Source organism: Phyllobates terribilis, unplaced genomic scaffold (genome assembly GCF_046119375.1).
Source record: "Phyllobates terribilis strain yellow unplaced genomic scaffold, ASM4611937v1 Scaffold_11__3_contigs__length_659146591, whole genome shotgun sequence".
NCBI lineage: Eukaryota > Metazoa > Chordata > Amphibia > Anura > Dendrobatidae > Phyllobates > Phyllobates terribilis.
In genome coordinates this window covers 614,958,142-614,975,535 of record NW_027362771.1, presented here as the reverse complement: position 1 = coordinate 614,975,535, position 17,394 = coordinate 614,958,142, and the positions used below count along the sequence as shown (strand labels likewise).

Here is a 17,394-nt window from a genome sequence, read left to right as displayed (position 1 = left end):
ACCAACACATAGTGGCTGAATAATAGCACATACAAGAGACAAATGCAGGCACACCATGACCAGATCACAAATTACTACCACCTAGTGACTGAATAATACCACATACCAGGAATAAATACCACCACACCATGAGCAGATCACATATTACCACCACATAGTGGCAAATAATATCACATACAAGGAACAAATACCTCCACGCCATGATCAGACAACATATTACCACCCCATAGTTACCAAATAATACCACATACAAGGAACAAATACTGCCACACCATGATCACACCACATAGTGACCGAATAACAGCACATACAAAGAAAAAAATACCACCACACCATGTATCACTGTTGACATTACACACAGGAGCTCTGCATTTAGTGTATAGTGGACAGGTAATACAAGGATCACTAGTGACATTATACACAGGAGCTCTGTATATAGTGTACAGGTAATAAAGGGATCACCAGTGACATTATACACAGAAGAGAAGTATATAGTGTATAGTATACAGGTAATACAGTGATCACCAGTGACATTACACACAGGAGCTCTGCATATAGCCTACAGTGTATAGTGTAAGTGTACAGGTAACACACTGACTTACCGGTATACACAGGAGCTCTGTAAATAGTGTCAGTGTACAGGTAATACAGGGATCACCAGTGACATTATACACAGGAGCTCTGTATATAGTGTATAGTGGACAGGTAATACAGAGATCATTCATGACATTATGCACAGGAGCTCTGTATATAGTGTTAGTGTACAGGTAATACAGGGATCACCAGTGACATTATGCACAGGAGCTCTGTATATAGTGTACAGGTAATACAGTGATCAACAGTGACATTATACACAGGAGCTCTATATATAGTGTCAGTGTACAAGTAATACAGGGATCACCAGTGATATTATGCACAGGAGCTCTGTATATAGTATACAGGTAATACAGTGATCACCAGTGACATTATACACAGGAGCTCTGTACATAATGTCAGTGTACAGGTAATACAGGGATCACCAGTGATATTATACACAGGAGCTCTGTATATAGTGTACAGGTAATACAGTGATCACCAGTGACATTATACACAGGAGCTCTGTATATAGTGTCAGTGTACAGGTAATGCAGTGACCACCAGTGACATTATACACAGGAGCTCTGTATATAGTGTCAGTGTACAGGTAATGCAGTGACCACCAGTAACATTATACACAGGAGCTTTGTATTTAGTGTCAGTGTACAAGTAATACAGTGATCACCAGTGACATTATATACAGGGGCTCTGTATATAGTGTATAGTGGACAGGTAATACAGGGATCACTAATGACAATATACACATTAGGTCTGTATATAATGTCAGTGTACAGGAAATACAGAGATCACTAGTGACATTATACACAGGAGCTCTGTATATAGTATATATTGTACAGGTAATACAGTGATCACCAGTGACATTATACACAGGAGCTCTGTATATAATGTCAGTGTACAGGTAATACAGGGATCACCAGTGATATTATACACAGGAGCTCTGTATATAGCATATAGTGTACAGGTAATACAGTGATCACCAGTGACATTATACACAGGAGCTCTGTATATAGTGTCAGTGTACAGGTAATGCAGTGACCACCAGTGACATTATACACAGGAGCTCTGTATATAGTGTCAGTGTACAGGTAATGCAGTGACCACCAGTAACATTATACACAGGAGCTTTGTATTTAGTGTCAGTGTACAGGAAATACAGAGATCACTAGTGACATTATACACAGGAGCTCTGTATATAGTATATAGTGTACAGGTAATACAGTGATCACCAGTGACATTATACACAGGAGCTCTGTATATAGTGTATAGTGTACAGGTGATACAGTGATATTATACACAGGAGCTCTGTATATAGTGTCAGTGTACAGGTAATACAGTGATCACCAGTGACATTATACACAGGAGCTCTGTATATAGTGTTAGTGTACAAGTAATACAGTGATCACCAGTGACATTATATACATAAGCTCTGTATGTAGTGTATAGTGGACAGGTAATACAGGGATCACTAATGACATTATACACATTAGGTCAGTATATAATGTCAGTGTACAGGAAATACAGAGATCACTAGTGACATTATACACAGGAGCTCTGTATATAGTGTAGGGTAATACAGGGATCACCAGTGACATTATACACAGGAGCTCTGTATATAGCATTAGTGTACAGGTAATGCAGTGATCACATGTGACATTATACACAGGAGCTCTGTATATAGTGTCAGTGTACAGGTAATACAGGGATCACCAGTGACATTATACACAGGAGCTCTGTATATAGTGTCAGTGTACAGGTAATACAGTGATCACCAGTGACATTATACACAGGAGCTCTGTATATAGTGTCAGTGTACAGGTAATACAGTGATCACCAGTGACATTATACACAGGAGCTCTGTATATAGTGTCAGTGTACAGGTAATACAGGGATCACTGGTGACATTATACACAGGAGCTCTGTATATAGTGTCAGTGTACAGGTAATACAGGGATCACCAGTGACATTATACACAGGAGCTCTGTATATAGTGTATAGTGGACAGGTAATACAGAGATGATTCATGACATTATACACAGGAGCTCTGTATATAGTGTCAGTGTACAAGAAATACAGGGATCACTAGTGACATTATGCACCGGAGCTCTGTATATAGTGTACAGGTAATACAGTGATCACCAGTGACATTATACAAAGGAGCTCTGTATATAGTGTACAGGTAATAGAGGGATCACCAGTAACATTATACACAGGAGCTCTGCATATAGTATATAATGCACAGGTAATACAGTATTCACCAGTGACCTTATACACAGGAGCCCTGTATATAGTGTCAGTGTACAGGTAATACAGGGATCACCAGTGACATTATACACAGGAACTCTGTGTATGGTGTCAGTATACAGGTAATACATTGATCACCAGTGAGATTATACACAGGAGCTCTGTATATAGGGTACAGATAATACAGGGATCACCAATGACATTATACACATTAGGTCTGTATATAATGTCAGTGTACAGAAAATACCGAGATCACTAGTGACATTATACACAGGAGCTCTGTATATAGTGTAGGGTAATACAGGGATCAACAGTGACATTATACACAGGAGCTCTGTATATAGTGTACAGGTAATACAGGGATCACCAATGACATTATACACATTAGGTCTGTATATAATGTCAGTGTACAGGAAATACAGAGATCACTAGTGACATTATACACAGGAGCTCTGTATATAGTGTAGGGTAATACAGGGATCACCAGTGACATTATACACAGGAGCTCTGTATATAGCATTAGTGTACAGGTAATGCAGTGATCACATGTGACATTATACACAGGAGCTCTGTATATAGTGTCAGTGTACAGGTAATACAGGCATCACCAGTGACATTATACACAGAAGCTCTGTATATAGTGTATAGTGGACAGGTAATACAGGGATCACTAGTGACATTATACACAGGAGCTCTGTATATAGTGTACGGGTAATACAGGGATCAACAGTGACATTATACACAGGAGCTCTGTATATAGTGTACAGGTAATACAGGGATCACCAGTGACATTATACACAGGAGCTCTGCATATAGTATATAGTGCACAGGTAATACAGTATTCACCAGTGACATTACACACAGGAGCTCTGTATATAGTGAAGGTGTACAGATAATACAGTGATCACCAGTGACCTTATACACAGGAGCTCTGTATATAGTCTACAGTGTATAGTCTAAGTTTACAGGTAACACACTGACTCACAGGTGACATCTCTAGGTGAAGTCCTTCATCTTCACTTTTCTTCTTCATCCAGTGCAGACCGCCATCACTTCTTTCAGCCAGGACTCGTCTCTGCATAAAATAACACACAGTTATCTAGAGCACCGCTTCCAGGGCACTTTCCCACTTTTCCCCCAACTTCTACACTACGCAGCTGATCATAAACATGCACCCACCATTAATATATAATTAGTTATTATGCAACACACCATTGAAAATATAAATTGTTATCCATCACTGCACCCCCACTAACTGTAAATAGCCACTTTCTCCACCCAATAAATATATAAATTAATTAGCACATGTACTCTTTCCACCAATTCATTACCAGTCACACTCCTGCATCCTCCACACCCTCACTCTGTTCCTCCCACTCCCCCGATTCTTTATACTTACATGGCCCCCTCCTCTCCAATTCATTATGTCATGTCCTCTCTCTCTCCCACCTCCACCCTCTATTCATTATCAACTGGTCCCCATACACTAGTAAGGGCAGTAATACCCTAATGGCGGCTCTGTCAGACAGTATCACACACGATGTGATTGGATACACCAGATATAATGTTTCTCCCTTTGCCCACAGTCGGTGCTGCCCATGTTTGTTTCTACAAACATGACCCAGAATTTACCCAGCAATCTTCTAGTGAAAAAGGCCAATGACTTTGTCCGGGAGGCTCTGAACATGGTGGGATACACGCACCGAACCAACGGCTGCCTCTCCCACTCCATCCAGGTAATGAACTATGAATGCAGCTCTGGAGGTGACTGAGGTATAATACATGTTGTGCAGCAACAAAGTAACACTAAACATATGTAACATTACATACAGTCATGGGCAGAAGTGTTGGCACCCTTGAAAGTGTTCCAGAAAATAAAGTTTTTCTTCCAGAAAATTATTGGCAATTACACGTTCTATTATACAGAGGTTTATTTCCTTTGTGTTTATTGAAACAACACAAAAAATTGATAAGAAAAGGCAAATTGGACATAATTTCACACAAAACCCCAAAAATGGACCGGATAAAATTGTTGGCACCCTTAACTTAATATTTGGTTGTACACCCTTTGGAATAAATAGCTGCAATCAATCGCTTCCTATAACCATAAACAAGCTTCTTACACCTCTCAGCTGGAATTTTGGCCTACTCGTCTATTGCAAACTGCTCCAGGTCTCTCATATCTGAAGGCGCCTTCTCCCAACAGCAATTTTAAGATCTCTCCAAAGGTGTTCAATGGCATTAAAGATCTGGACTCATTGTTGCCACTTCAGAACTCTCCAGTGCTTTGTTTCCATCCATCTCTGGGTGCTTCTTGAATTATGTTTGGGGTCATTGTCCAGCCGGAAGACCCATGACCTAGGACACGAACCCAGCTTTCTAACACTGGACACTACATTGCGATTTCATGATGGCTTGCACACAGTAAAGGAACCCAGTGTCAGAGGCAGTAAAACAACCCAAAAACATCTTTGAACCTCCACCATATTTGACTGTAGGTACTGTGTTCTTTTCTTTGTATGCCTCATTCCGTTTTTGGTAAACAGTAGAATGATGCGCTTTACCAAAAAGCTCTATCTTGGTCGCATCTGTCCACAAGATGCTTTCCAAGTAGGATTTTGGCTCATGTACATTTTGGCAAGCTGTAGTCTAGCTCTTTTATGTCTCTGTGTCAGCAGTGGGGTTCTCCTGGGTCTCCTGCTGTAGAGTTTCATTTTGTTCAAATGTGGACACATTATTTGTGCTGACAATGATGCACCCTGAACCTACAGGACATCTTGAATTTATTTGAAATTTGATTGGGACTGTTTATCCACCATCTGGATTATCCTAAGTTAAAACGTTTCATCAATTTTTCTCTGCTCTCCACATCCAGGGAGATTAGCTGCAGTGCCATGGGTTGTAAACTTCTTGATTATGTTGCGCACCGTCGAGAAAGGACATCAAAACCTCTGGAGATGGTTTTGTAACCTTGAGATTGTTGATATTGTTCAACAATTTTGGTTCTCAAGTCCTCAGACAGTTCTCTTCTACTCTCTCTGTTCTTCATGCTTAGTGTGGCACACACAGATACACAATGCAAATATTGAGTCAACGTCTCCACTTTTTATCTGTGTTATCACGGGCTGGGTGGGGGAACTACTGTGCCTTGATCTGAGGAGAGCCTGAAGGGGCATGACTAGGGACCTCACCAAGTCCGACTTCGGATGCATGGTGGCTTGACAAGAGAGGCGGGACCAGGTACTACTCCGGGACTGACCTCAGTTGGTTGGCAGCGGACCCCTAAGGGACAGGAGGCAGGAATGGCCAGGAATGGTAGATGGGCTGACACCGCTGGTATGGTGACTGGCACGTCAGTCATTCGGGTAGGCAGGTACAGGCGGACACAGGTGGAGTACAGGCAGGCGGGTACAGGCGGGCACAGCTGATAGACAGGCAGGCAGGTACAGGCAGGCATGACTGGTTTATAGGCAGGCTGGTGCTGGCGGGCACAGCTGATAGACAGGCAGACGGGTATGGCTGGTATACAGGCAAGCAGGTGCAGCTAATAGACAGGCAGGCACGGCTGATAGACAGGTAAGTATACAGGATACGAGCACTGGGACCTGAGGACTAGCAAGTGTTTTAGTAACAGACATACAACGTTGCTCAGGCACCTCTCATCATGTGGAGGTACAGTATCTTAAATAATAAGTGTCTCCCAGCCATTGGGACGGTGCAAGCTGTCCCTTTAAGAGGATGGAACAGCTCGTGCCCTAAGCACAGTGCCCAGAGATCTGCGCGTGGCACTCAGCAGCAGAACCAGGAAGTGCAGGACTGGGGCCACGGCGGTGAGTGAGTTGCCGTCTCTGCCCGGGGAATGAGGCAGAAGGCAGTGGCACCGGCATTACAGTACCCCCTCCTTTACGCCCCTTCGTTTTCAAGCCTGCAAAAAAATCTCTCCATGAGGAGAGGAGCATAAATGTTCTCCCGAGGTTCCCAAGACCTCTCCTCAGGACCAAACCCTTTTTCAGTCCACAAGAAAAACGGTCTTTCCTCTTACCTTCTTGATGGCCAGAATGTTCTTTACCTCAAAAACATCTTCAGTGCTGCCTGAAGCAGGAGTGGTACCAGAGTCTTTGAAGAAAGAACTGAAGGCGACAGGTTTGAGAATAGACACATGAAAGGAATTGGGGATTCATAAATTCATTAAAAGTCTGGGAGTTTGAGTTTGTAGGCTACTGGATTAATTTGTTTCAACACCCGTTGAAGGGACTGATGAAGCGAGGGACCAATTCATGTGACGGTACCTTGAGACAGACATACTTGAATGACAACCAGACTTTATCCCCAGAACAAAACAGAGACAGATCCAGACGATTCTTGTCTGCGTGTCTTTTCATCCTCTCTGAGTTTAATGAGGATTGAGAAAACCTTGATGTCTTCCCAGATCTCACAAAAACTCTTCACGCGGGAATCAGCAGCAGGAATATCGGAGGAGTTAGACACAGGGAACGGGATATTGGGATGTTGATCGTAGACCACAAAGAACGGAGATTTGGCAAAAGATTCGCTCACATGGTAATTGTTTGAGAATTCGACCCAAAGCAGGAATTTGGTCTAGTCACTGGTGGGCATTGACAAAGTGCCGGAGGAAATTTGTCAGCATGGGATTGACCTGTTCCATCTGACCATTGGACTGAGGATGGTAAGCCGAGGAGAAATCATTCAGTAGCTTGCAGTAACAAGAGGTAAGCTGGATGCCTCTATCAGAGATAATGTGGAGTGGCAGACCATGGAGGCCGAAAATACACTGCTCAAAAAAATAAAAGGAACACTTAAACAATAGCTTCCACTTAGGAAGCAACACTGATTGATAATCAATTTCACATGCTGTTGTGCAAATGGAATAGACAATAGATGGAAATTATTGGCAATTATCAAGACACCCTCAATAAAGGAGTGGTTCTGCAGGTGGGGACCACAGACCACATCTCAGTACCAATGCTTTCTGGCTGATGTTTTGGTCACTTTTGAATGTTGGTTGTGCTTTCACACTCGTGGTAGCATGAGACGGATTCTACAACCCACAGAAGTTGCTCAGGTAGTGCAGCTCATCCAGGATGGCACATCAATGCGAGCTGTGGCAAGAAGGTTTGCTGTGTCTGTCAGTGTAGTGTTCAGAGGCTGGAGGCGCTACCAGCAGACAGGCCAGTACACCAGGAGACGTGGAGGGGGCCGTAGGAGGGCAACAACCCAGCAGCAGGACAGCTACCTCCGCCTTTGTGCAAGGAGGAACAGGAGGAGCACTGCCAGAGCCCTGCAAAATGACCTCCAACCGGCCACAAATGTGCATGTGTCTGCACAAACGGTTAGAAACCAACTCCATGAGGGTGGTATGAGGGCCCGACGTCCACAGATGGGGATTGTGCTCATAGCCCAACACCGTGCAGGGCGCTTTGCATTTGCCACAGAACACCAGGATTGGCAAAGTCGCCACTGGCGCCCTGTGCTCTTCACAGATGAAAGCAGGTTCACACTGAGCACATTTGACAGACGTGACGGAGTCTGGAGACGCCGTGGAGAGCGATCTGCTGCCTGCAATATCCTTCAGCATGGCCGGTTTGGCAGTGGGTCAGTAATGGTGTGGGGTGGCATTTCTTTGGAGGGCCGCACAGCCCTCCATGTGCTCGCCAGAGGTAGCCTGACTGCCATTAGGTACCGAGATGAGATCCTCAGACCCCTTGTGAGACCATATGCTGGTGCGGTTGGCCCTGGGTTCCTCCTAATGCAGGACAATGCCAGACCTCATGTGGCTGGAGTGTGTCAGCAGTTCCTGCAAGATGAAGGCATTGAAGCTATGGACTGGCCGCCCGTTCCCCAGACCTGAATCCGATTGAGCACATCTCGGACATCATGTCTCGCTCCATCCACCAACGTCACGTTGCACCACAGACTGTCCAGGAGTTGGCGGATGCTTTAGTCCAGGTCTGAGAGGAGATCCCACAGGAGACCATCCGCAACCTCATCAGGAGCATGCCCAGGCGTTGTAGGGAGGTCATACAGGCACGTGAAGGCCACACACAATACTCAGCCTCATCAGGAGCATGCCCAGGCGTTGTAGGGAGGTCATACAGGCACGTGGAGGCCACACACAATACTCAGCCTCATCAGGAGCATGTCCAGGCGTTGTAGGGAGGTCATACAGGCACGTGGAGGCCACACACAATACTCAGCCTCATCAGGAGCATGCCCAGGCGTTGTAGGGAGGTCATACAGGCACGTGGAGGCCACACACAATACTCAGCCTCATCAGGAGCATGCCCAGGCGTTGTAGGGAGGTCATACAGGCACGTGGAGGCCACACACAATACTGAGCCTCATCAGGAGCATGCCCAGGCGTTGTAGGGAGGTCATACAGGCACGTGGAGGCCACACACAATACTCAGCCTCATCAGGAGCATGCCCAGGCGTTGTAGGGAGGTCATACAGGCACGTGGAGGCCACACACAATACTCAGCCTCATCAGGAGCATGCCCAGGTGTTGTAGGGAGGTCATACAGGCACGTGGAGGCCACACACAATACTCAGCCTCATCAGGAGCACGCCCGGGCGTTGTAGGGAGGTCATACAGGCACGTGGAGGCCACACACAATACTCAGTCTCATCAGGAGCATGCCCGGGCGTTGTAGGGAGGTCATACAGGCACGTGGAGGCCACACACAATACTCAGCCTCATCAGGAGCATGCCCAGGCGTTGTAGGGAGGTCATACAGGCACGTGGAGGCCACACACAATACTCAGCCTCATCAGGAGCATGCCCGGGCGTTGTAGGGAGGTCATACAGGCACGTGGAGGCCACACACAATACTCAGCCTCATCAGGAGCATGCCCAGGCGTTGTAGGGAGGTCATACAGGCACGTGGAGGCCACACACAATGCTCAGCCTCATCAGGAGCACGCCCAGGCATTGTAGGGAGGTCATACAGGCACGTGGAGGCCACACACAATGCTCAGCCTCATCAGGAGCACGCCCAGGCGTTGTAGGGAGGTCATACAGGCACGTGGAGGCCACACACAATGCTCAGCCTCATCAGGAGCACGCCCAGGCGTTGTAGGGAGGTCATACAGGCACGTGGAGGCCACACACAATGCTCAGCCTCATCAGGAGCATGCCCAGGCGTTGTAGGGAGGTCATACAGGCACGTGGAGGCCACACACAATACTCAGCCTCATCAGGAGCATGCCCAGGCGTTGTAGGGAGGTCATATAGACACGTGGAGGCCACACACAATACTCAGCCTCATCAGGAGCATGCCCAGGCGTTGTAGGGAGGTCATACAGGCACGTGGAGGCCACACACAATACTCAGCCTCATCAGGAGCATGCCCAGGAGTTGTAGGGAGGTCATACAGGCACGTGGAGGCCACACACAATACTCAGCCTCATCAGGAGCATGCCCAGGCGTTGTAGGGAGGTCATATAGACACGTGGAGGCCACACACAATACTCAGCCTCATCAGGAGCATGCCCAGGCGTTGTAGGGAGGTCATACAGGCACGTGGAGGCCACACACAATACTCAGCCTCATCAGGAGCATGCCCAGGCGTTGTAGGGAGGTCATACAGGCACGTGGAGGCCACACACAATACTCATCCTCATCAGGAGCATGCCCAGGCATTGTAGGGAGGTCATACAGGCACGTGGAGGCCACACACAATACTCAGCCTCATCAGGAGCATGCCCAGGCGTTGTAGGGAGGTCATACAGGCACGTGGAGGCCACACACAATACTCAGCCTCATCAGGAGCATGCCCAGGCGTTGTAGGGAGGTCATACAGGCACGTGGAGGCCACACACAATACTGAGCCTCATCAGGAGCATGCCCAGGCGTTGTAGGGAGGTCATACAGGCACGTGGAGGCCACACACAATACTCAGCCTCATCAGGAGCATGCCCAGGCGTTGTAGGGAGGTCATACAGGCACGTGGAGGCCACACACAATACTGAGCCTCATCAGGAGCATGCCCAGGCGTTGTAGGGAGGTCATACAGGCACGTGGAGGCCACACACAATACTCAGCCTCATCAGGAGCATGCCCAGGCGTTGTAGGGAGGTCATACAGGCACGTGGAGGCCACACACAATACTCAGCCTCATCAGGAGCATGCCCAGGTGTTGTAGGGAGGTCATACAGGCACGTGGAGGCCACACACAATACTCAGCCTCATCAGGAGCACGCCCGGGCGTTGTAGGGAGGTCATACAGGCACGTGGAGGCCACACACAATACTCAGCCTCATCAGGAGCATGCCCGGGCGTTGTAGGGAGGTCATACAGGCACGTGGAGGCCACACACAATACTCAGCCTCATCAGGAGCATGCCCAGGCGTTGTAGGGAGGTCATACAGGCACGTGGAGGCCACACACAATACTCAGCCTCATCAGGAGCATGCCCGGGCGTTGTAGGGAGGTCATACAGGCACGTGGAGGCCACACACAATGCTCAGCCTCATCAGGAGCATGCCCAGGCGTTGTAGGGATGTCATACAGGCACGTGGAGGCGACACACAATACTCAGCCTCATCAGGAGCATGCCCAGGCGTTGTAGGGAGGTCATATAGACACGTGGAGGCCACACACAATACTCAGCCTCATCAGGAGCATGCCCAGGCGTTGTAGGGAGGTCATACAGGCACGTGGAGGCCACACACAATACTCAGCCTCATCAGGAGCATGCCCAGGAGTTGTAGGGAGGTCATACAGGCACGTGGAGGCCACACACAATACTCAGCCTCATCAGGAGCATGCCCAGGCGTTGTAGGGAGGTCATATAGACACGTGGAGGCCACACACAATACTCAGCCTCATCAGGAGCATGCCCAGGCGTTGTAGGGAGGTCATACAGGCACGTGGAGGCCACACACAATACTCAGCCTCATCAGGAGCATGCCCAGGCGTTGTAGGGAGGTCATACAGGCACGTGGAGGCCACACACAATACTCATCCTCATCAGGAGCATGTCCAGGCATTGTAGGGAGGTCATACAGGCACGTGGAGGCCACACACAATACTCAGCCTCATCAGGAGCATGCCCAGGCATTGTAGGGAGGTCATACAGGCACGTGGAGGCCACACACAATACTCAGCCTCATCAGGAGCATGCCCAGGCATTGTAGGGAGGTCATACAGGCACGTGGAGGCCACACACAATACTCAGCCTCATCAGGAGCATGCCCAGGCGTTGTAGGGAGGTCATACAGGCACGTGGAGGCCACACACAATACTCAGCCTCATCAGGAGCATGCCCAGGCGTTGTAGGGAGGTCATACAGACACGTGGAGGCCACACACAATACTCAGCCTCATTCTGACTTGTTTTAAGGACATTACATCACAGTTGGATCAGCCTGTAGTGGGTTTTTCCACTTTAATTTTGGGGGTGACTCCAAATCCAGGCCTCCATTGGTTAATAAATGTGATTTCCATTGATGATTTTTGTGTGATTTTGTTGTCAGCACATTCAGCTTTCTACAGAACAAAGTATTCAATGAGAAGATTTCATCCATTCACATCTAGGAGGGGGGATTTCACTGTTCCCTGTATTTTTTTGAGCAGTGTATGTAGGATGAATTTCTTTGCGCACTGGAAGATCGGGGTGCGGAGTGAAGTGAGCCATCTTGGAGAAGCGGTCCACAACCACCCAGATAACAGTACACCCAGCCGACACTGGCAGATCCGTGATGAAATCCACAGCAATATGCTGGCAGAAACTGATGGAACGGACAAGGGAAGTAGCTGACCGGTTGGAAGCTGTTAGGGAGTTTTGTTTTAGGCACATGAGGGACAGGCAGAGATGAAAGTTGATGAGTACAAAGGACAAAGACCACCTGGCCTGTCATTGATTAAGTCTGCAAATAGGCTAGATTCTTGTGGTCCATGTAGATAACCCCCAGGTGTATTAACCCCCTCCAGCGCCAATTTTATTGCATGCAGTTCCCGATTGCCAATAGAGTAATTGCATTCTGGAGCAGAGAAGATCTTAGAAAAGAAACCGCAAGTAACCATGCGGCCTGATTAGGACTTCTGGGTAAGAACGGCTCCGACCCCTGAGGATGAAGCATCCACCTCCAGAAAGAATTGCTTATTTTTGTCCGGACGATGCAGGCGAGTAGCAGAGGAGAAAGCCTGCTTTAATGATACAAAGGCACTTTCAGCCTCCATATTTTAGGATTGGGCCTTTTGCGGGTCTGGGATGAGATGGGAGCAGTCCGGGAAGAGAAATGGGGGATGAATTGGCGGTAGTAGTTAGCGAATCCTAAAAACCGCGGGATAATTTTCAAACCGTCTGGACTGGGCCACTTCAAGACGGCAGACACTTTTTCTGGATCTATTTTCAGGCCGGTATCGGGATTATGTATCCAAGAAACGGTAGAGAAACCTTCTCAAAGACGCACTTTTCCAATTTGGCTTAGAGACTGATCTTCCTTAACCTCTGCAGAACCTGGCAAACATCTCTTCGGTGTAAAGGCAGGTTGGGGAGAACACCAAAATATCGCCCAAGTACACTACAACACATGTCTAGAGAAGATCCCGGAAGATGTCGTTCACCAGTTCTTGAAAGACTGCAGGTGCGTTGCAGAGTCCAAATAACATCACATGGTACTCGTAGTGGCCATCACGGATATGAAAGGCCATTTTCCATTCATCTCCCTGGCAAATTTGGATCAGCTTGTACGCCCCCCGAAGGTCGAGTTTTGTGCAAACTTTGGAACTTTTAAGGCGGTCGAATAACTCAGAGATGAAAAGCTGAGGATATTTATTTTTAGCATGATTTGATTTAATCCCCTATAGTCAATACAGGGTCGAAGCGAACAGTCCTTCTTCTTAACAAAGAAGAATCCTGCTCCAGCTGGGGAGGAAAGTTTCTGGATAAATCCTCTAGCAAGATTCTCTTTAATATATTCGGACATGGCTCGGGTCTCGGCCTGCGACAGGGGATAGATTCGACCTCGTGGGGGGGATGCGCCTGGAAGAAGATGGATAGGACAGCCATACGACCTATGAGGTGGTAGTGTCTCAGCCTCCTTTTTGTCAAACACGTCGGCGTACGTCCAATATGGCCACGTACGTCCAATCTTTTCTGAGTGTAGCATCCCTACATGAAGTTCCACGGGCTCAGTAAAGAACTGGATGGTCTCGGAAAGAGGTTTTCTATCCAGTGATAAAACCATCAACGGATCCTGTAGACGTTGGATCATTTTATACTGCTCGACAACGGCTTGTTGGATGAAATTGCCTGCGAAACTGGAGTCCAGGTAGGCCGACCCAAAAAAATGAATGTTGCCGCAGGAGACCTATACAGTCAGAATCAGCGATGGAGAGGAGTGATTCTTGCCCAAGGTATCCTCTCCAATCGACCCTAGGCACTGGAGTTTTCTGGCATCTCGGGGTAGGATTGGATAAGGTGTTCGGGACTGCCACAATAGAAGCATGTTCCTTCTGCATGACGAACCTCCTGACGAAGCTTAGCCAACCTCACCTGTTCAATCTGCATTGACTGTAGGGGAGGTGCCGCAGAAGGGGCTTGCCGGGTAATTAAATTTTGGAAGGTAGGAGCTAGGCGCACAGATTACCTGTTTGGTCTACTCCTGGAATCTTTTATGTCTATCCGGGTTGCCAGGTTCACCAGGTCATCCAATGAGGTGGGTATTTCCCAACCGGCCAGCTCGTCCTTGATTCGCCTTGAGAGGCCCTCCCAGAAGGTAACCACCAGAGCCTCGTTATTCCAGGCAAGTTCGGATGGCAGGGTACGAAAAACGGACAAAAAGTAAAAAAAAGCAAACACCATCTCACCCTGACTGAGGTGTCCTGAAGCACTGAATAGACGAGGAACCTCTCGCCGGCAAATTGCAGAAAAAAAAAAGGAGGAAGGATTCCAGCTTCTAAAGTGCAGCAGACGTTTCGAACGCTCCAATCTGCGTTCTTTTCCAAAGCTACATACAAATGTTTTTTTATACAGATAATCACCAATAAGATTTCATAAAAATGTCACATGACCTGGAACAATTTACATACATGATTATTTATACAAAAAAAACATACAACATATTTTAAAAAATTCTTTCTCTTTCAATACAATGTTTTTTGAGCACCCTGACTGCAGAATCTCAGACATATTGTCATCATGCAATATTGGCAAATATTTATTGATTATTTTTTTAATCTGATTAAATTACAGACTGAATTTTAAAGATAATAATGGTTTCATTTTCTTTTTTTTCACCAGTTTTACGCTCAGAAACATCAATTAGTTTTTCTCTGTCTTTTGTAGCTACGATCGCTGAGGCTCTATCCAGAGTCCAGGGTGGGTAACCTCTCCTAATTAGTTTATCCCAACAAGTAGTGATCTCACTTTCTAGTTTGTCAGCTTTACTGCAGTTATGCTTTATCATGCTATCCTCTCCCACTGGGATTGCTTTTAGGCTGGTTTCACACGTCCGGATATTTCCGGTACTGGAAAAAACGGTACCGGAGATATCCCTGCCCCATGTGGTCATGTGTATGTTTTCCATGTGGCACATGTGCCACACATGGATCACACGGACAGGTGCCTGGGAATCAGCGCTACAAGTAGCGCCGTTCCCAGGCGCCGGTGCCGAATGCTGCCCTCATCATGGTTCCCTGTCGGCACTGTGATCAGCACCAGCAGGGTATTTTCAGTGTCCCTACCTGTAAAATTAAGAATAAAATAATAAAATTCTTATACTCACCTCTCCTAGGTGTCCCCCGCTGTCCACTGCTGCAGAGAAGCCGGAGAGAATGAGCGGCTCCGAGCTGCAGTTCAGGAGCGGTATCCTGTCACTCACTGAGCGCAGCTCCGGAGCGGCTCATTCTCCCCGGCTTCTCTGCAGCAGCGGTCGCATGGAGGACAGCGGGGAACACCTAGGAGAAGTGAGTATAAGCATTTTATTATTTTATTCTTAATTTTACAGGTAGGGACACTGAGAGTACACTACTACTGCCCTCATCAAGATGCCTGCTAGAGCTGATCGCAGCGCCGGCAGGGAACCATGATGAGGGCAGTGTTCAGCCCTGGCGCCTGGAAACAGCAACATTCCCAGGCACCGGTACGTGTCGCACGGATGACGCACACGGATGTCATCTGTGTGGTACATTTTGTGGGCCGTGTGTCTACAAAAAACCGGACTTGTCTCTGTGTGGAGCAGACTCGTCAAAGACCTTACGGAAGGCCTCTGGTAAGGACTGGAGGTTTGACACAAGAGGATCCCCTCTCTCCCAAAGAGGATTGAGCCATGTCAGGGTTCGCCAGAGAGATGGGATATGATGAAAGCCACTTTGGCCCAGTCCGAGATGAACTGATGGGTCAGACGTTCAAAGTGCAGCATGCACTTGTTGATGAACCCCTGACATAGGGCAGGGTCTCCACCATAGCGTGGAGAAGTAGACAGTCGAGGTCCAGGAACATAGCTCACTGGCTGATGTGTTGTGACTGTAGTTGCCTCAAATTTGGGAGTTAGGGCTGCAGCCAAAGTTGCCAGCGTATCTGGGCAGGTGGTCACAGTTTGCACGTAGGAAAAGATTTTATCCTGCTGGTCTTTGTGGCGGGAGACCTCCTGGTACAGGTATGAGATAGAGGAGGCCTGGGAACCAGCGATTCCATGGCCTGGGCAAACTGTAACGGGCTGGGTGGTAGAAACACTGTGCCATGATCCGAGTAGAGCCTGGAGGAGCGTGACTAGGGACCTCACTAAGTCCGACCTCGGATGCATGGCGGCTTGACGATACCACGATACAAGAAGGGAAGAGGGAGGCGGGACCAGGTGCTACTCTGGGACTGACCTCGGGTGGATGGCAGCTGACCCCCAAGGAACAGGAGGCAGGAATGGCCAGGAATGGTAGATGGGCTAAAACCCCTGGTATGGTGCCAGACACATGGCAGGCAGGTGAAGGCGGACACGGCTGATAGACAGGCAGGCAGACACAGGCAGGTGTATAAGCAGACTGGTGCTGGTGGGCACGGCTGATAGATAAGGCAGGCGGGCATGGTTGGTATACAGGCAGGAAGGCACGGCTGATGGAAAGGTAGGTATACAGGATGCGAGCCCTGGGACCTGAGGACTAGCAAGGGTGTTAGTAACAGACATACAACATTGCTCAGGCACCTCCCATCAGGTGGAGGTGCTTTATATAATAAATGTCTCCCAGCTATTGGCTGGGAATACTTTAGGACGGCGCACGTTGTCCCTTTAAGAGGACAGGAAAGTGTGCGCACCCTAAGGACTGTGCCCGGAGATCTGCTCGTGGTCCGCGCAGCCCGGACATCAGTAGCGGAACCAGGAACTGCAGGACTGGGGCCGCGGCGGTGAGTGAGTTGGCGTCTCTGCCGGGGGAGGAAGGCAGTGGTGCCGGCATTACAATCTGGTTTCAGGTGTGATTTTCCTATTGCCCACACCTGTTACTTGTCACAGGTGAGTATGAATGTGTTTACCCACATTTTTGGAAAGGTGCCAACAATTTTGTCGGGACAATTTTTAGGGTTTAGTGTGAAATTATGTC

At 47.8% G+C, this 17,394-nt stretch overlaps 1 protein-coding gene across 3 annotated transcripts in view; it reads left to right on the top strand.

The window, feature by feature from the left end:
- The window catches only part of LOC141167125 (very-long-chain 3-oxoacyl-CoA reductase-B-like), a 117,404-nt gene that overhangs the window by 99,147 nt on the left and 863 nt on the right, over positions 1-17,394 (top strand). For 2 of the 3 annotated variants that reach the window (XM_073654493.1, XM_073654492.1), the window contains exon 10: positions 4,425-4,574. The exons of the other annotated variant lie outside the window; for it this stretch is intronic. In XM_073654493.1, the coding sequence (XP_073510594.1) occupies positions 4,425-4,574 (150 nt within the window). The remainder of the gene's footprint in view (positions 1-4,424; positions 4,575-17,394) is intronic. 3 annotated transcript variants of the gene reach the window in all.